At 50.9% G+C, this 18,982-nt stretch overlaps 7 protein-coding genes across 7 annotated transcripts; 4 read left to right on the top strand and 3 right to left on the bottom strand.

The window, feature by feature from the left end:
* Window positions 1-648: 648 nt before the first annotated feature.
* CC1G_11195 (hypothetical protein) lies at window positions 649-2,563 on the bottom strand (the record flags this gene model as incomplete). Its single annotated transcript, XM_001834230.1, has 4 exons — window positions 649-1,760; window positions 1,815-2,111; window positions 2,169-2,220; window positions 2,282-2,563. 4 exons carry the CDS (start codon window positions 2,561-2,563, stop codon window positions 649-651), a joined length of 1,743 nt encoding a protein of 580 aa, XP_001834282.1.
* Window positions 2,564-4,958: 2,395 nt separating this feature from the next.
* On the top strand, window positions 4,959-8,208 carry CC1G_11196 (hypothetical protein; the record flags this gene model as incomplete). The annotated part of the gene is made up of 12 exons (XM_001834231.1): window positions 4,959-5,176; window positions 5,239-5,314; window positions 5,372-5,462; window positions 5,529-5,773; window positions 5,840-5,945; window positions 6,012-6,102; window positions 6,189-6,375; window positions 6,441-6,554; window positions 6,623-6,811; window positions 7,153-7,319; window positions 7,499-8,099; window positions 8,173-8,208. The coding sequence occupies 12 exons, from the start codon at window positions 4,959-4,961 to the stop codon at window positions 8,206-8,208; spliced, it is 2,121 nt and encodes a 706-aa protein (XP_001834283.1).
* An 899-nt stretch (window positions 8,209-9,107) lies between these two features.
* CC1G_11197 (hypothetical protein) lies at window positions 9,108-9,569 on the bottom strand (the record flags this gene model as incomplete). The annotated part of the gene is made up of 2 exons (XM_001834232.1): window positions 9,108-9,239; window positions 9,384-9,569. 2 exons carry the CDS (start codon window positions 9,567-9,569, stop codon window positions 9,108-9,110), a joined length of 318 nt encoding a protein of 105 aa, XP_001834284.1.
* Window positions 9,570-10,890: 1,321 nt separating this feature from the next.
* CC1G_15322 (hypothetical protein) lies at window positions 10,891-11,347 on the top strand (the record flags this gene model as incomplete). The annotated part of the gene is made up of 3 exons (XM_002910369.1): window positions 10,891-10,923; window positions 11,022-11,131; window positions 11,209-11,347. 3 exons carry the CDS (start codon window positions 10,891-10,893, stop codon window positions 11,345-11,347), a joined length of 282 nt encoding a protein of 93 aa, XP_002910415.1.
* Window positions 11,348-12,015: 668 nt separating this feature from the next.
* CC1G_11198 (hsp70-like protein) lies at window positions 12,016-15,125 on the top strand (the record flags this gene model as incomplete). The annotated part of the gene is made up of 16 exons (XM_001834233.2): window positions 12,016-12,505; window positions 12,561-12,580; window positions 12,640-12,720; window positions 12,782-12,955; window positions 13,012-13,114; window positions 13,178-13,443; window positions 13,518-13,622; window positions 13,693-13,747; window positions 13,805-13,858; window positions 13,915-14,045; window positions 14,116-14,223; window positions 14,286-14,426; window positions 14,496-14,584; window positions 14,663-14,776; window positions 14,830-14,852; window positions 14,914-15,125. 16 exons carry the CDS (start codon window positions 12,016-12,018, stop codon window positions 15,123-15,125), a joined length of 2,166 nt encoding a protein of 721 aa, XP_001834285.2.
* Window positions 15,126-16,063: 938 nt separating this feature from the next.
* On the top strand, window positions 16,064-17,834 carry CC1G_11199 (hypothetical protein; the record flags this gene model as incomplete). The annotated part of the gene is made up of 5 exons (XM_001834234.2): window positions 16,064-16,438; window positions 16,504-16,983; window positions 17,047-17,235; window positions 17,303-17,477; window positions 17,533-17,834. The coding sequence occupies exons 1-5, from the start codon at window positions 16,121-16,123 to the stop codon at window positions 17,832-17,834; spliced, it is 1,464 nt and encodes a 487-aa protein (XP_001834286.2). The 5' UTR covers window positions 16,064-16,120.
* A 228-nt stretch (window positions 17,835-18,062) lies between these two features.
* Window positions 18,063-18,927, bottom strand: CC1G_11200 (ubiquitin conjugating enzyme; the record flags this gene model as incomplete). Its single annotated transcript, XM_001834235.2, has 3 exons — window positions 18,063-18,326; window positions 18,610-18,677; window positions 18,852-18,927. 3 exons carry the CDS (start codon window positions 18,925-18,927, stop codon window positions 18,063-18,065), a joined length of 408 nt encoding a protein of 135 aa, XP_001834287.2.
* Window positions 18,928-18,982: the final 55 nt, after the last annotated feature.

An 18,982-nucleotide genomic window follows, 5' to 3' on the forward strand; every position in this document is an offset into this window, starting at 1 on the left:
GCATAAAATTAGGAAAAGGAAGGTGAGACCTGCCTGCAAGGCTACAGCCGTACACACTAGCTACAATACACAAAGGGAAGCGATAAACGTTCGTAGAGAGAAGGCTACCCTAAGTCACCACGAACGCCAAAGAACGAAAAGGGGGGAAGATCGTCGAGAGCCGAAACCAAAACACGGGGTTATCGTCTACCAAACCTGGTATCTTCGAAAAAGAACGAGCGAAACACGAGTAACCAAAAACGCACATACTTCCAAGAAACACACATTTGACAAGGGCTCAACCAATGTCATTCATTATGAGAGAAAAGGCGGGGGGAAAATGAACGTGATGCTTAATGTTTGTAGTGCGTTGGTTACGTGTGGTATGAGTGGTGGACATGCGATGCAAAAAAAAAGAAAGAAAAAGAAGGGACAACAATACTAAGAAAACAACAGGTGGAAAAGAAAAGGCTGCTGGAAGTCAACTCAATGACTCAAACACAAGCCCGCTTCCAAAATATCGAAAGGTAAGAGAGAAAGCACACAACTTCTAGTCATGATAGGTAATAGTAGATGGTGGTATACTCGGTATATCGAACAAGAAAACAAGCATTAGCTAGCGTCTAGGAGAACTTGGGAAAGAGAAAGAGAGCGTCAAGCTCGTCACGCTCATGCCTGGGCATCAGCATCAGCACCCTTGTTCTTCTTCCTCTGCTTCACAGGGGAAGACTCGGCAGGCGCGGCGGCGTCTGTCGAGGAGGGTGCAACAGCTGCTTCTGAAGTAATGGACGCTTCAGGAGCAACGCTGCTCGTCTTGTTCTTGTTCTTGTCCTTCTTGCCGCGCTTGGTGGATGAGTCGGCGGCGGCAGAGGAAGTGGGAGCAGCGTCAGCGGCGGATGAGGGAGCGGGGGTTACGGATGCGGAGGGAGCTTCGGAGACGGGGACGGAGGGTTCAGCAGAGGCGGAGGGAGCGGGAGCGCCAGAGTCGTCGCCGACAAGGTTGTTTCCTCCACCGAAGCCACCACGACCGAAGCCGCCGCCGTTGTTGTTGCCGTTGTTGTTTCCACCGTTGTTGTTGTTATTGCCGTTGTTGTTGCCGCCGTTGTTGTTGTTGTTGTTGCCGTTGTTGTTCTCGGGTTGACCAGACTCGGTGACGAAGAAGTAGATGGCATCGTCGAGGTGACCGTGTTGAGCGACGGGGACGATAACAGGCTGGTGGTTGGCGGCAGCGTTGATGGACGAGAGACGGTAGACACCAGGTTCCAAGCCCTCACCACCGACATCAGCGGTCAAGATACCGTTCTGAGCAGCAGCATTCAAACCCTTGAAGAAGGCAAAGCGACGGGGATCAGTGGGGGTGGTCTGATCAATGGAATCCAGCTTTTCAATAACGACGTGCGAGTGACCCTGGATCTGGCCTTGCGCGTTGAGTTGCTGAGGGGCAGCAAAGTAGTTGGAGGCGGCGTTTGTGAAGAAGCCAGTCTCCATGTTGCGGATGGCCATCTGGATGGTGAAGGGTGCGCGGGCCTGGATGGTGCCAAAGTTGCGGGGGAAGACGAACTTGGAGGAGGGCATGTTGTCGACGCTGGGGATGAGACCGATGGGGACGGGGTTGCAGGAGCCAGTGCGGATTTGCTCGCCGTTGGTGATGGGGAGATCTTGTCGGGTGAGGCAGAAGTTGATGAAGTTGTTCGTCGAGGTCAGCGAGCGCACTTGGCCGTCGGCGGGGACGTCCTGGCCATCGTTGGCGAAACCTGGCGCGATCACACGGGGATCAAGGGCTGCGCACAGAGGTCAGTAAGATGTCTACGACGTGGACGGTGAGCAGAACTTACTGGTCGACGTGAGGAAGTCGTTGTTGCCACCGTTGTTGCCGCCGTTGTTTCCACCGTTGTTGCCGCCGTTGTTTCCACCGTTGTTGCCGCCGTTGTTTCCACCGTTGTTGCCGCCGTTGTTTCCACCGTTGTTTCCACCATTGTTGCCGCCGTTGTTGCCGCCGTTGTTTCCACCGTTGTTGCCTCCACCGTTGTTGTTGCCGCCATTATTGCCGCCATTGTTGCCTCCGTTGTTGTTGTTGCCGCCGCCGTTGTTGTTGCCGCCATTTCCACCACCGTTGTTGTTCAGAGGAGGGGCTATAAAGTCAGTGAAAGTCAGTTAGGCACCAGGGGTTGTGCAGATCAACCACGTACGCGTAGCAACGACTCCAGCGGTGACAGTCACAGTTCGGGTGGCGGTTGGGGCCTATTTTTAGCGACTAATTAGCGATCCGTTGAAATATGAAATATGAAAGATAAACGAATACCGCGCAGGCGCTCTGAGTGAGCTGGTTGTTGTTGCCGCCGTTGTTGTTGCCGTTCTGGTTGTTGTTTCCCTGACCGAAACCAGGCTTGAAGCCACCAAAACCACCCTTGTTAAAGTTTCCTCCATTGAAGCCCTTGTTGAAGTTGTTGTTGCCCTTGAAGCCGCCGTTGAACTTGTTAAAGTTGTTGAATTTGTTGTTGTTGCCAAAGAACGGAGCGGCCTCGGCGGTGATTGCGGACAAGTAGAGGGCGAAGAGGGCGAGAATGACTTGTTTGGAGAACATTCTTCGATGACTACTACTACGAATGAATAGAAGTGAAAATGAAGGTGCTTTAAAGACCGTTGGGAATGAATGAAATTTTGGGTAGACGGCTTGAGGGAGGACTGTCAAAGTTCTTCAGAGCCAAAAGAAAAAAGAAAACGACACCAGTGCCGGGCGTTCGTTAGTCTTAGGATTGCGCACTAGGCGACGGGGCCACCACAGGCGAGCAAAAAGAAGGGAAAGGAAATAAAGGGGGTGAAGGGAGAACGTCGAAGGGAGAAACTGCCCTTTTCGGCATCGCTAGTTTGCTTTTATACTTGTATCTATCCTTCAACAGGTCCCATCATTTCTCCCGGCGTTGTCATCTCCACGCTTCCTCTACCTCATTTTCACTAAATCTTTCTCCTTTTCAATACCCAACCTCTCTTAACTATCGCATTGAATCGTATAAACACTCTTCTACCCTCTTTCGCTGCTGTTTTCTGTCCAACTATGCCTATTTCTACTCGATAAACCTCTGCACTCGACGCCCACCTGTTATTCCGGTTGCTACCAGAATTTGATTACAAAGTCAATCTCTTCATCCTCACATGGGATCCATCTTTTTCTTTGATCTGTCTGCTGGCTTGTCGTTCTCACAAGCCTTTTTGGTTTCCGAGAGGCATTTTCACTTATTCACGTTATCCCCTCTCCTCTTCACACCCGAAGGCACTATTGAATACAGTTGTGCATAGCTTTGAGGAACGACTTTACCCAACCCAGGTGTCGACGGAACGACCTCAGATAAGAGCTCAGTTCAGAAGGTTTGCCTCGAGGCCGTAGGCGAAATTCCCGCTTATTTCTAAGCGTGTGTCCGAGTCTACACATGACTTCTAGAGCGTCATAATTCCTTGGGCAGGGGCGGCCTGGCCAACGGGTCACCAAGGGTCGAACTTGGTGAGTCTCGGACCCCCCCGACGCAGTTACCAGGTTGACTGCAAACTGCCGATGACAAAAGCCTAATGTAGAGAGAACCAAGCCTCTATGTGGGCTCAGCCATGTCAACCCTCACGAATGAGCGGGTGCTTGTGTATCAACGGGGAGGAGAGGCCTTGACGACGAGGTCTTTCGGCCCTTTGAAGAGGGATGAAGGGGCATTGGTACCGATGGGTCCGACACAGTGGAACGCCCGGGGTGCGTTCTTAGGTTGTGGGTGTGTAAAAGGCTTTACGTTTGGGGTTGAATGGAGGTTTGGCGGAGTGTAGAGCTATAAATATGCACGACTTCTACTTTTTGTTGAATGAGTGTTCGAAGGATGACATTTGGGATGGAGAGATGTGCGAGGATCAAGAGTCCTTTGAACTGTTTATCGCCACTATGATCCCGCTACCTCAGGTGCAGATATCATGATTCATGATCACAACGTTACCTTTGGAGAAGCACATCTATCAGACGATTTCCACCTTCTATTAACCTACGCATGCAATCTTAACGTAGCACCTATGTACTTGCTACTACTGAACGGTCGGTAGTACGCATGTTGACTGTGAGCCTTGGAGAAGTGCGGCTGATCGCGCTTTGCACTGTTGGTATCCAGGTCGGGCGTTGGTTGGACGTCATATATTGACTACAAGCTCTCAAACGTGGAATCAACTGTCGTTCGAAACCACGATCCGAGCTCGTTGGGGTGGAGCGGGGAGCGGAGGCCGTCGCTGATGGAGGGTGATCTGTTGTTCCTGGCGAGGCGCGTCGGCGCTTATGAGTCGGGGCCTGGGCGTCTGTTCAAAAGCTCTGCGACGCTAGGACCTTACGCACTCTGTGTAAACGTCTTACCGCTTGTACGGAGTACCTCCTTCTCACTTTCTGGGCGCCCTTGAGTATTGATTCAAAACTACTGAAAGTGGGAGGGACGCTGGGCGTCACTGTATATTAACGCCGAGTCGGTTAATGGTGAGCCGTAAGGATTTGAAACGTGCCCATAATATTACGCCGCGCATCAGTGTTTCACTAATCCTTTCTCATCTCTACTACTTCTCCCTTTAGTTTGTGTCTCCGCCAGCGATGGCAATCAAGCGTTCGCCTTTTCCTGATTTCGCGATGATGTATGTACTCAAACGTCGAGCAATAATACGCCTTGCAATATCGTTAGCTGTGGCAGACTCTATGCTAGCTGGACGGAGAAGTACTCTGTGGATCGGCCCTCGGGCAATTCCAAACACCTATCTGCTTAACTTGGAGGGTTGAAGGGTTGGGCAGAATACGAAAAACGCGCGCTCAGCAGGGTTCGAACTCAGATCCCCCGACGTCGGACCGCATCTGATCCGCCTCCCCTTACCTAACCACTTTTTTGGGCTCTTCCTCAAACGCACCTTGGTAGCGCTCATACCACCTCCCCTTCTTCTTCCCTCATCAGACACACTAACCAAAAGGTTAGAAGATGGGCAAAAAGGCAACAAAAGCCACACGCAAGTTCGCGGCGAGCGGCCAGCTCAAAAAGACGATCCAAGCGCGTCATAAACACCAGCAGGTTAAAAAGAAGATTCAGAGGCGGAGGGGGGCGCATCGAGCTAAGGATGGGGATGCGAAGGGTAGAGGGAGTGATGATGATGAGGAGAGTGAAGAGGAGGAGGTTGAGGAGAGGAAGCCTGTTGGAAAGTAAGTATTTTAGTGGTCTGTTAGTGGGAAGTTGGGCTAAGTTGGTTTGCCGAATCAAATAGGAAGGGAAAGATGACTGTGGATGATATTTTGAATGCGGATTTTATGGTTGGGGGTGATAGCGAGGATGAGGAGGAGGTGGGTTGTTCAGCGTTTGATGTCTTTGGTGATATTGAAGGGTTTTGATTTGGATAGGACGAACAGTCCCTCTCGGAAGAGGACGACGATGAAGACGACGAGGACGATGACAACGCCTCCTTTGCTTCAGTCGACGACCTGGATGATGGTGCGTTGGTCTATCCAGTCGTGCTATCCGCCGTGTCTAACTTGTAGGCACCTTGGCCCTTCGCAGACGACGAAGGCAAACAACATCTCCTCGAACTCTCCCAACTCGCCGAAAAGGACCCCGAGTTCTACAAATATCTCCAAGAAAACGACAAGGAGTTGCTCAACTTCAAGGCGGACGACTTTGCTGGAGGAGATGACGATGATATGGATGGTGATGAGGATGTTGACATGGATGGGGAGGACGATGAGGACAAGGTTCCTACACTTACGAAGGAGCAGCTGAGCAAGTGGCAAAAAGCTCTTTTGGAGGTGCGTTGTGCGCTTTGCATCAAGATTTGGACAGAGGATTGACTTTTGGGTCTCTATTCGGTTTAGCAACGTTCGTTGCGGGCGTTAAGAAAGTTGTTGGTTGCGTTTAGGTCGGCGGCTCATATGAATGAGGATGATCAGGTTGTCGCTTGGAGTATTGATAGTCCTACAGGTGAGTAGCTCTCCCTATCCTTCCACAGTGGAACTATAATGTCCTGGTTGCCCCTTTTCTTCGCAGTGTACAACAAACTCGTCGTGACATCCCTCCGCTACACGCCTGTGGTCCTCGAACACCATGTTCCCTACAAAACCCTTCCGAACGGAAAATTGTCAGTCGCTTCCCTTTTGTTCACCCACCAATGGAAGAACTGATCCAATATGTATCTTTACTCTCCTGACATGCGCCGTTCAACAGCAAACCACCAACCCAAAACCGCAAATTCAAGACTCTCCAAAAACTCATCCTGTCGTATTTCAACAACATCATTCACATCCTTGGTCAACTCACCGATAGCGACCTCATCAAACTTGCGCTAACCGAAAGTGCAAAGTTGATCCCGTATGTAATCTCTAGTAGGAAGACGGTGAAGACATATTTGAAGGTGCGTACTCTGGCTGATTGCGGTGGTCTAAGAGAGGAATACTGACTGTGGTTTCTGATGCGTAGAAATGCTTAGAGTTTTGGTCGAGTGCCGAGGATGAAGTCAGGGTGACTGCGTTCCTCTCCATAAGGAGGTTGGCTTCGTCCCCGGACGAGTCTGTTATGGACACCATTCTCAAGGTGCGTTCGCAATCGCCCTTCTGGAATATATCTTCGCGGAACTACTGTTGACCTTCTCTCTCTCTTAGTCAACCTACCTTGCCCTGGTCCGCTCTTCGAAATCCACAAGCGCGCACACACTGCCTTCCACGAACCTGATGAAAAACTCGGCTTCCGAAGTCTTTTGTATCAACCATGGAACCTCGTACCAGCATGCGTTCGGGTACATCCGTCAGCTGGCAATCCATCTGAGGAATAGTATGAAGATCAAGACCAAGGTGGGTTTTGGGTTTTCTGTGACAACCGTTGTTCTGGGTGCTCTTCTTTCTCTTCTGGGAGGGTGATTTATGCGTCCAGCCCTCGGTTCTCTCTATGCCTTCCGCCCCTTTCCGAGAACTTTATACGATCTGGTCTTCAGAAGCTGTCTCGGATTCTTCTTCGACTATTGTAAACCTATTCGTTTTCTCTTCGCGAAGCAGCGCCCGGTTTCGTTTCTTCACCTGCTTTTCCGTCACTCTCTTCCGGTCGTCACAACTTCTTCCCAGTTCACTTCTCGAAGCTCGTCGCGGAGGAAATATCAAACTAACGATACGATCTTTTTCTCTTTCCGTACTTCTAGGAGGCGTACAAGCAAGTGTATAACTGGCAGTTTGCGCACTGCGTCGACTTTTGGTGTATCGTACTCGCCAAGACTTGTGATACGAAGGCAGAGGCGGAAGCTGGGAAGCAGAGTGAGCTTCGCCCGTTGATTTACCCTTTGGTGCAGGTTGCTTTGGGCGCTGTCAAGTGCGTATTGGTTCTTTTTCCTTGACGTTGAGCGGTTGGCTAAAGCATTAACTAACTTCTTTCCATCATGTTCTCCCGATTCATTTCTAAACCTACCCATTCACCGCCGGCACCAACCCCAAAAATGCAACGATGATACTAATCAAAACCACACACCTCGGAAATTAAATGCAAAACAGACTTGTCCCGCATGGCCGATCTCACCCTTTCCATCTTCACATTCTGCGTTCACTCCTCCATCTCACACGGCATACGGAGACCTACGTCCCGCTCTCGACTTACCTCATCCCGATCCTCACTTCCACCCTCTCACCCTCCTCCCGACCCAAGTCCTCATCTCTCAAGCAGCTGGATTTCGAGACGACGATCCGGGTGCCTCAGCAGTACGTCCGGACGCGCGTGTACTCTGAAGGACTCGTCGAGGAAGCATCGTTCCTTTTGGCGGAATGGTTGGCTAGCAAGCCCGTCCTCGGGAGCATCGCTTTCCCGGAAGTCGTCGTCCCCATCGTCGTAGCGCTGAAGAAGAGTTTGAAGAGCGGTGCAAAGGTGCTTGGAGGAGGTAAGGAAGCGGGTGTTGTGAAGACGCTTTTGGAGAGGGTGGACGATAGTGCCAAGTGGATTGAGGGGCGGAGGAAGAATGTGAATTTTGCGCCTGGGCAGCTTGGGGAGGTTCGGGAGTGGGAGGAGAATTTGAGGAGTCAGTTGGATTCTGCGCCGTTGGCCAAGTATCTCAAGGTACAGATGAAGGCTAGGGAGAATCGGAGGAAGTTGTTGGAGAAGGTATGGGTTATGCGTTGTAGCCTTTTTTGTGCGGTCCGCTGATTATTTTCTTTTCTTTTCTGCTATACTTTAGGCACGAGAGGGTCGGGATGAGATTTTGGAGGATTAAGATGGTATCGTGATCCATGATGTGATACCGTCTGTCTGGGGAAGAGACAGAGTGGTTCTCGGGAAGGTTCCGAGGCCTGTGCTCTTCTTCCTCCCATTTTGCGTGTGTGTTGCGGAGGAGAGGGTGAAAGTTGCGTTATGTAGGCGACATCGACATCGTTCCGCTTTGATGCAGTGCTGAGCGCCACCGGGATAATCCACTCTCTTCTCGACGATGGATTGATCGGTTCGCGCTTTCCACTTCTTCTTCTCGGTCTCTGGATCTTCCATCTCTTCCTTCGTTTCCTTCACATCTAAGACCCTGTCAATGTCTGTCTGTTGTTCTTCCGAGTGTTGTGGAATTAGATCCGCATTTTCGGGTACGCTTTCTCTCCGTCGATGTTTGTCCAATCGTGAGCGAGAAAGGGCGTACTTCCGCCGTACCGTGACCACGTTGCTGTGGACAGTGGAGTTGGTTTGGACATGTACCACTCAGTGGTTCGATCTGTCTTCTTCATCAAACCTTCTAATAGTGGGGTAGGGAACTCTCCGTCTGTCAAGAGTTCGATGGAAGGCTTGTCATTGGTGAAGGCTGGGTTGAGACGGGCAAGGACTGGGTGCAAATGCCTGGCGGGGATATTGTGCTGGTTCTCTCTTGATTAATGGGGAGACGGAGGTGTAAATTGGAAATTAGCTTGGTAAGTGGGATTGATTCAGGTAATATCACTAGAGTACACCGGAGAGGTACGAAAAAGTCCTGCCGTGTTCGTACCTGCGTTTGCGTACCCCGTTCACACCAGAAGACCGTGTCGCCAAAAGAAGGAAAGTGTTCCTGAAATTACGAGTCGCACTGCGAAACGGAGTATTAGGAATAAAAACATATCATACTGATTCTTTTTTTCTTTTCTGGTGTGGTATTTATTACCAAATTCCAAAGAACACCTTCCACCAGGGTCTACCGATTCCTTGTTGGCTTTTCTTGTATCCTTCTAGAAGGCGCTCGTAGTGCTGAGGCATGGAAGCTGGGCGAAGCATCTTGTCTGAGAGCGGATACTGTTGATTGGGACAGGAGGTTAGAAAGAGGGCTTGTATATGGAAGGTGAAAGGAGACTGGGAAGGGGAAAGGGCGTCCCGGGACACGGGGGTTCCAAACGGCTTTCGTTTCACGGGAGAAGATTTGCAGAATCTAGAACGCACCGCTTTCTTAATTTCATTCTTTTGTAGTGCGCGTGCAGCTTGGACAGCCTGTGGTGTGAGCTTTGGGTGGTCCGCTAGTGATTTGAGGAATGTGGAGAGTTGGATGTTGGGTCGGAATGGGTCCCGCACCCAGGCGTCGGCGATTGTTGAAAGCTTTTGGGCTAGTTGTTTTGAAGGCGCCGACATTTTTTGCAGGTGTCCCCTTGGGCTATTGGTGACTAGTGGCTGCTTGGGCGAAAACGCGGTGAGTGTAGACGTCACAGACGCGCCAGTCGACGACCGCCGCGACGACCGGGAGAGTTTGAAGCTCCGGTTGAATTGTTTTTGAGTTCAGAACGTCGGCCCGCACTATGGGCGCTTATCACGACGTTTGGAATGATCATTGCTGTTTTCCTTTTTCTTGTTCTGTTCGAAGATACCGCCTTAATACCTGCATAGACATCGATATCTGCGCCGATTCTGCTTATGACCCTCGTTACCTACACTCATGGTCTCATGACGCACAACAAGAGTGCGAGAGTCGGGCAAGACATTCATCTGTGGGGCAGAGCCTGGTCGAGCTGCGACTAAATTCCACGAAATCTGGATTAATTGATTAAAGGCGCCATTTTCCTTAGACTTGTGACAAGATAGTTGTGCGTCCGACTGCCACGGATTCGAATAAGAAGACCCAACGGCCTCTGACCTAACCTCGGCGTCTTTGACATGAGCAGGGTCCTTGTCCCAGTGGAAAGGTATATCCAATTTTAAAAGGAGGGTATTTCCCTTCTATATTTCACATACCTACGTTAATATGCTGCCTGCTCACCCTCGAATTTATCTCCTTGCCCGAGCGATATTCTGTTTTATCACAATCACTTCCTTTTCGAGCAAGGGACGGAATCAAGTGGCGTCTGCACCGATGTACCATCTGTTTCCCTCGATCCGAGATTACAGCTCTACTCGGGCTCCCTCTCCCCTCCCGCTGGAAGCTTTTGGCGCCCAGTTTCTGACACTCGGTGCCCTTTGATCACAGGGCTCGAGTGTTCATTCATGAACGTTCGGAGGATCCGCCGGTTTGGGCAGGTCTCGGGGTTGGTGCGATGGAGTTATGTTGTTAATGGACAGAGTCTGTACTGCAATGCTTCTATGCCAGGTCTCGAGGTCAAGATAATGACCGCTTCGCTCAGCTTCTTGATACCCCCGTGACGCGCGCGTGACGGGTCATGAACCTGGAGATAGTTTCAAATACCACAGAAGCGTTTGCCGCAACGGAACACTTGGATATGGAGCCATTACAGTAACGTTGGATCTTCTGTGACTTCCATCTGATGTCGTACTCTTTTACTGATTCAGGCTCCATACATCGAGGTAGTAGTTATCGACGCTTGGGTTTTTGAATTTGGGACTTTGCGAGGGAATTGGGCTGATGTCCGTTCTCCGCCGGTGGAGACAAGGCGATGATCCCCACCCTGCAACTTCTGTAATGTAGAAGGTTCAACGGCTATTGCCTCCATGCTCTCGCGCAATGGATATTCGAACGCTTCAGGCCCTAAGTAATGTAGGTGATTGCCTCATGACCTGCGACCTTGGAATGGAGGAACAATTTCCTCTGGTACCCGGTAGGTACCCTGTGACTGACATCCTCTAGCTTCGCAGCCTTTTGCTCGAGGTCGGAGCCCTGGATCTTGGCACGCGCGAATTTCCCCAAGGGTTTGCACCGACCTCAGCACTTTGCACGATGTGCGGTACCGCCTTTCCTTTTCCAGGTCAGTAGCTATTTCACCTACTTAATTACCGTCACGGTCTGTTTTTAACTTGCAAATCACAACCCTATTTCTAAAAGCATGCGAGGGATCGAGGGCTCAACTGCGGCTGCCATGGTCCTGCGCATGGTTCAGGGCAAGGCTGAAGGAAGGCGGTGGCTGGTTGGTGAGAACTCCGGCGTAGAAGCGGGGACGAAGGGGCCTCCAGCACTCTTGTGATTCAGAGATCTGTGTACCTCTCTGGATATGTAAAGAGTATAATTTATTCAGGGAACGCCCTGGGGAGGCCACACGCATCGTGCGATGACCGGGACCCACAGCAGGGGTGGCCATTTTGCATCCAATCGTGTTGACCGCTGGCCAATCAAGTTGGAATCTGGAGCTGCTGGGATTTCCTTTGAGCATCTGGTAAGCCGGGTCCTGAAATCCCAGGATTATTCGAGTATTTCCTCTGGGAAGGCTTCCAGGTTGGCTGATCTATGAGTGCTCCCTGTGCGAGTGCCCAGTCGACTGAAGGGCAATATATATACCTTGAACCAGGCTGCTTTGCGCCTTCATCGCTAAAGCGAATGATGATTTAGGTGTTTGGTAACATGATCCGCTTTCCAATTTCAGAAATTTTACGTAGTCGGGCTCAAGACACCCGCTCTACTGTCCGACGTCAGCATCGTTGTCTAATGTCGATTCCAACCTCTTCAACCCAACTCACGGCAGCCTCAGCAGGACCGTGGGCGCCTAAGATGCCGAACGGCACCAAACGACAGTTTCGCACAGCCTTCAGGGACGACATGATGTTCTAGCGCCCAAATGCAGTATAATGTATTGACAGCCGAGCGCGTTGGTGTTGATCGAGCACTGCACCGCAGAGGACTCTAACTTGAACCACCATGGGCTGCTGTGGCGAACCTATCGACAAGGCTAACGGCTACGACAACCGCCCTGTTCAACAGCCCCAGGGCGTCGTGACGAACCAACCGACGGGACAATGGCCGCAGGGGATGGAGAAGCCTTTGCCAGGAGGTCCAGGATTCCAGCAGCCGACGATTCAGACGCCAGCGGCCACGTATAACCAAGCAAGTGTGAATGGGATGGGGCAGAATATGCAGGGCCAGCCTTGGGCGCAGACACCGCCGACCTCACCGCCGCCGACAACGCAAGTGCCGCATCAGTATACGGGGTATTCGTCACCAAACCATACTGGTTATGGCTCGATGGATGCCAATAGCATTATGAGACCGCCTTCAGCTTTCAACCCACATGCACCAACGGGAACACCTCCAATATCTACGAGTCCACCGCCCATCCCACAGTTACCGCCCAGCCTTCAACCCCAATCACAGCAGGATGAGGGAAGGATGTCCGTGTCGATTGACTTTGGTGAGTCTCTTTTTGTACCTTTGGTTAGTTGAGAAGTTGGCTGAATACGTGCTAGGTACTACGTTCTCGGGCGTCGTGCGTACACTTGTCTACAACTCTGTGACGATGTCATCCTTATTGGCTTTTCCCACCAGGCTTATGGATCATCGCGTATTGCTGGGGGTCAAATACAACAAATCCTAAATTGGCCAGGTTCATTCGAGACGTTCAGGAAGGTGAGCTGAGTTGGATATCGTCATTGGATATAGCTGTGGTTCTGAACGTAAGGGCGTCTAGATCCCTACATGTTTGCTCTATGATGAAGAAGGACGGGTTCTTGCGTGGGGTTTGGAAGCGAAGAATGCGAGTCCTATGGCTGGCACACACAAGTGTGAATGGTTTAAGCTTTTCCTGGAACCTCATGCTCTCCGCGACGAGTCCACAGTCGACCCACGTCTCCCAGATATCCCAGTACGCCCTTCTCCATTTCAAGATCCTTACATTCCGTGACCCACCGTTCCTACTAGCCTGGAAAACGCGCTTTGGACCTCATCATTGACTTCCTCACTTGCCTATGGGAGTACGCAAAAGACCAAATCACTCGAGATCTGGGAAGTGTGGCAGACCTGAGTATGTTTGCTTCTTTTCCTGCACCTACATTTTTGCATTTTTCTAACCGGATTTAACAACTAGACACCGCCGAGGTTTGGCTCACTGTCCCTGCCGCATGGGATGCCAAAGGCTGCGAAATCATGAGAGAGGCGGCAATCGCGGCTGGCCTTGTTCAGAGTTCCCGTGCGGGAGACACAACGTGGCGAGATCGGTTGAAGATCATTACGGAACCCGAGGCTGCAGCGGTGCACTGCGCAAACTTGTCCAACCTGCACCATCTCAAGCCGTCTCAAAATTTCATTGTGTGCGACGCTGGTGGTGGTACCGTGGATCTTGCCGTGTACAAGGTGTGCATGATGTCGTACAAAACCTTCCTAAAACAAGAACTGAGAAAACCCCGTGCCTGCTTCCTCGGAAATAGATCATTGGCCAAATGGCCAACCTGGAAATAGCCGAAATGTGTGCTCGTTCTGGGGCAAACTGCGGGAGTTTGTTCCTTGACCTCCGATTCCGGGAGCTTGTAAAGGTGCGTTTGGCTCTGTCTGGAAGTTGCAGTCGCCCCCCTCGGATTCTCATGGTCGTATTCCACCACATAGACGCTGTTGTCCGATCATCCAGCCCACCTCGACCCAGCTTCTCTTGCTTATTTCAGTACGTTATGACTTTTTGGTTGATCGACGATCTGGGTTTGCTTAATTTGGAGCGTAGTGCACTCTTTCAGCGAAACGGACAAGTTGAACTATGCTGGGATTGAGGACGATGGTAATCCCATTCGTGTACTTGCGTCTGATGACATTACGCCGACCATTCCCTTGCAGATAATATGTTCCACTTCACGTGTTTCAACGTAGAGGATCCCCATGATCCTTCTGTTGGACTCATCAACGGACAATTGTCGATTCCAGGAAACTTGCTGCGCCGAGAAGTCTTCGACCCTGTTGTCAACGAGGTAAGGATCCATTGCGTCACGCAGAAGGAGAGAACGACTAGACTAATGCTTTTTACCTATTTCCGCGTAGGTTCTCCAACTCATCGAAGATCAACTGGCCAAAGTTGATCAACCTATCCATGCTCTGCTTCTCGTGGGAGGCTTTGCTGGGAGTGAATACCTCAAGCAGCGGGTTGAGGTAAGTGGGATGAGAGACCACAACCCGGACCCCTCCGCGATTAACACCTAAACTTCCTCTAGGCTCAGTTCCAGAACCGCATACGTACTATTGCCAGACCTCCGGATGCTGATACCGCCACTCTCCGCGGTGCAGCACAGTATGGTCTTGCCAAGCGAAGTTTGGTCTCCACTGTAATTGCACCCCGCTCGTACATCATGAAGGTCGGTGTTGGGGGTACGGCGGGCGCTAGGTTTCAGAGTTACTGATGTGATCACCGCTCGCTTTACCAGGTCAAGTTGCCCGCAGAGCAAGAGGATTGGCTGAAGCGCCCTGCGTACATCAAAACAAATGACGCGGGTGTACCTATTTGTGAAAACAGGTACGCCAACGGCACCCACATGCGTGGCTTTGTCACGTTAACGTGTTCTTTTGTCATTTTTTCCTTTGAAGATTGCAGTACCTTGTGTCGAAGGGAGCTATCATTCGGAAAGGGTGAGGCCGCTTTGATTGGTTGTTATCTAACTGTGGAGCTGAAGAAGAGTTTCAGGCAAAGACTAACGACGAAGTTCTGGTACCTATCAATTTCTCCGTGCCCAGAGTCTAGTCGAACTAACGAAAACCCAGCAAATTTTCGCAGACACCCTCAGGTAAGGACGAGGTGACTTTCGCCGACGGGATAGTATTCCTGACCGAGATGCGCGCTTCTAGATTCGTCGTTTGTCGCCACGCTGTTCACGAGCGACTCGGAGAAGATCATGAGATATACCGATGAAGGAGAATTGATGGAACTCTGCAAATGGACCGTGGACTTGACATCACTTCCGACCTTCCAGCAAAATGCCGCTGCATCAAATATGGGAGGGTTTTATACTGGTATGGAACTCCATTCCTTGTACTCTGTTGATGGGTATCCGAGTTGACTTGGTCTTCTTTCTCGATAGAATTCGACTTGGCTCTAGAACTTGATAGTGTGGAAGTTCGTGGGATATTGCTATACAATAACCAGGAATGGGGAAGGTCAAGATCACGTTCTCTTTCTTCTTCTCCTCGCAAACTAATGCCAATAATCGTATAGGGTGACGTTCGATTTCCGCGGTTAGGTCTCGGACCTAGATGAGCTCAGCATAGGGACCGGATGTATCTATCGGAGCAGTGGATATGTGTAGTCTCCGCCAGTTTCTTGGATTAATTGCGCGGTACACTTTTGCCGCATTCGTCGAGTTTCATCGTCAAGGGAAGGTACGCAGTTTAAGGAAAGAGCTACTCAGCAAGGAACGATCCGATCGTACAGGCCTGTTCATCCCCTCATCTTTCTTCTGTGATACCGTGCATGGGCCCTCTGGCGTTCTACTACTACCAACGCAAGCGCTGAGATTTAGCACGCAGGATTCTTTAGATCTTTACCCACCACCTACAGCCACCTACTCGGATTGCGTGCCGATGGCGCCTTGTGGGATCGGCGATGGCGGGGTCAAGCTCCATCTAGGTATGGCCATGAACCTGGATCCACGTCTGGTCACAAGTAGACCTAAGTTGGCCATTCAACGAAACATGGTGAGTATATCTATGAGGTCAGGATCACGATTTGTAGTCGCTCATAGTTAGCTACTTATAGTTTTGATGTGGAATAGAGATTGGCTCTGTGTTTCCCGATGTGATTCAGCGCAGTGGCCTTATCGGTCGGGCCTCGGTTCCTGTAGCAGAGGGACAGAATTCGATTTGGGAGAGCCAAGAGGAGATGTCGACTTGCAGAAATGGCTTTTTTCGACAATCGGCAAACGCCGGCGGCGGTTTAGTCAACCGGAAAGACTTCCAATGTCCCAAACGATCGGGCGAGCTTTGCAAAGCCATCACAATTCTCCTCAGGAGTTTTGTTTATAATCCCAGTGCGCACAAAAAATGTCGCGACGACTTCATGGCCGCCATGTCCTCGACTGATTCCTCTCCTTCTGCCCTCAAATTATCTACCCAGGACCTCTACAGACTCCTTGAACCTATAACAGTTCCGTCCCACTCTCCACGGGCCAGGTTCACAAACTGGGGTCTCAGTTTCACCTGCAAACCTCTCGCAGTTTTCGAACCAGAGAACGACTACCAATGCGAGCTCATCCTCGAGCTCGCTCGTCGAGAGGGCAAGGTCCTCCGGGCCGTCGGTGTCGGACATAGTCCGAGCGACTTGGCTTGCACCAACGGTTTCATGCTGAGGGCGACCAAAATGAATCACATTCTGGAGGTAAGTCTCGGGGGACCGTCGTTCTGTGGGTTACATCTTTCTCACTCTCGCCTCCTATCCCCAAGGTCAACGTGGAGAAGCGCTACGTGATTGCCCAAGCTGGAATCACCCTCAACGACCTGCACCGAGAGCTGGCGAAGAACAATCTGGCCATGAGCAACGTTGGGTCCATCTCTGAGCAGACTCTTGCTGGCGTCATCACCACCGGCACCCACGGCTCTGGCATAGAGTACAAGGTTCTCTCTGACTCGGTCCTCGCCCTCACTCTTCTCGTAGCGGATGGTTCACGCGTCACTTGTTCCCGCAATGAGAACGCCGACCTGTTTATCGCCACTCTGTGCGGGCTCGGTTCCACAGGGGTCATTCTTTCAATTCAATTCGAAGTCGAACCCGCCTATCGACTGAAAGAAGAGCAAGAATCTGTGCCTTTTGATGAATTCGTGTCCAACATGGACACCCTCGTGCACTCTGCTGAGCATGCTAGGTTCTGGTGGTTCCCCACATCGGATACCGTCAGGTGCAGTTATTCAAACCGCACTTCCGAGGTACGCACTTGTATGTCATCGGCGCCTAGGATTATCTCATACAACTCCACATCTTTTTCTCAGCCTCGAAACCCCGCAGGAAGTTGGTTGTGGCATTCTTTCCTGGGCCATCATGTTGTCCAGCTCTTGCTTTTCGTGGCGCGCTTCTTTACGTTCCTTAACCCCCTGATCGCCAATTTCGCATGCTGGCTTGTGAGTGAGAAGACGGTGGGCGTTGATGATAGCCATCGCATATTCAATGTCGACTGCAGGGTATGTTCCATTCTTTTACTCGTATATGAAATTGGTACGGGTATTCACGAAGTTCACGGCATATTAGTATCCCCAACATACCACTGAATGGGCAATTCCTCTGAAACACTCCCAGGCTTGTCTTCGTGAACTTCGCGCGTGGCTGGAGCAGGAACATGCCGACCCTCATGGTATCCGACCCCACTTCCCCATAGAAATCCGCGTGTCCGCCAGCGATGACATCTGGCTTAGCCCCAGCAACGGTCAGCAAACCTGCTGGATCGGCATTGTTCAATATAGGCAAGTCCCTCTTCTTAGATATCACACTATTTTCCTCTCTAAAATGTGATCCGCTCAGGCCATACGGATTCAACGTACCATATCGCCGATTGTTCGAGGGGTACGAGGCCATCGTCGCAAAGTATGAAGGCCGACCGCACTGGGCCAAGGCTCACAAACTTCGCCCTGACACCCTCCGCAAAATGTACCCTCGATTTGACGACTTTGTCCGCATCATCGAATCTGTCGATCCTCAAGGCATCTTCAGGAACGACTACGTCCAACGCCATATCATGGGAAGGCCCATCGATACCCGAGTTTACAAGCAACGCAGGGATTGAATGTTGATCCCCACCATGATGATCAGTTGAGAATACTGTGATTGTTAATGCATAGCTAATAGCATCGTACACGAAACAGGACTGGTAGTATACCGCGTTCTACAGGCCTAATTGCTCCTTGATAGATTCCCTTACTAATCTTTCATACTCTGCTTTGTTCTCGCGGTATAGTTTGCAGCAATCAATGTTTGCTCCGCTTTCGAGATTGGGTTCTGGATTTGCCACGGTTTAAACGGTGTTGAGCGCATGGTGTTCAAAGATCTGACCGGGGAGGCGCCTCGTACCTGCCAACATGGAGATCACGCTAAGGATGACTTTCTCGACACTCTGAACAGGACTCCATCGCTCGGAAGCTTGCTCGTAGTGCGTGGGATCATCGCCGGGGGTGTGGAGGATGGAAATACAAACGTTTCCATCCGGGTAGACTGAGCAAAGGCGGTTCCGAGGGCCATAGTTAGCTTCCTGGACGTGGCGAATGATTGCGACCAAGAACTAACTATTGGGGTGGAACAAGGGCGGTTCAAACTTCATCTTGAAAGGAGATAATGGATAATCGGGAGGCTGTTAGAGAGAACCAGCAGGAGACAACATTAGTTCCGTCTATCAGGCGTAAGCTCGGAGAAGGTGGGTGCACCACCAAGAACGTCGTATTACGCACGAATGTCAACTTAGCTGCGAAAACACCGCCCTCCTAATAGACCATATTGGTTGTTGTTTCATGGTATACGTGAGCGTTCTGACTCGAAGCCTGAGAAGAAGGGGTTTGGAGGCTCACGAATGGGGTGTCCTTCGGTCCACAGATGAGCGCCTCCCAGGTGAAGAAATCGGATTCAGAGATCGGGCCTGAAGAGATTCGAACAGAAACACGTATTTGTTTCCGGAAAAACAGATATGAATATCGTAATTGGGGGTCATACCAGCTGTGAACATTCCATCCGGTGAACCTAGAGAGGAGATTCCATGTTGTCTGTATTCCAGCCTGGATTTCCGAAGTGGTTTAGTGGAAAGAGGACCCACCTCCGGATGTCAGCTGCTTGTACTCTGTCATCAGACGCCTGACGGCGGTAGAGGTGTTTGCGTTTCTAGAGGCCATTTAGAACAATGAGGTGAGAATGAAAGAGCCACGCGCGCCGGACTCGGATTGTGTC

Source organism: Coprinopsis cinerea, assembly GCF_000182895.1.
Source record: "Coprinopsis cinerea okayama7#130 chromosome 10 map unlocalized cont3.10, whole genome shotgun sequence".
NCBI lineage: Eukaryota > Fungi > Basidiomycota > Agaricomycetes > Agaricales > Psathyrellaceae > Coprinopsis > Coprinopsis cinerea.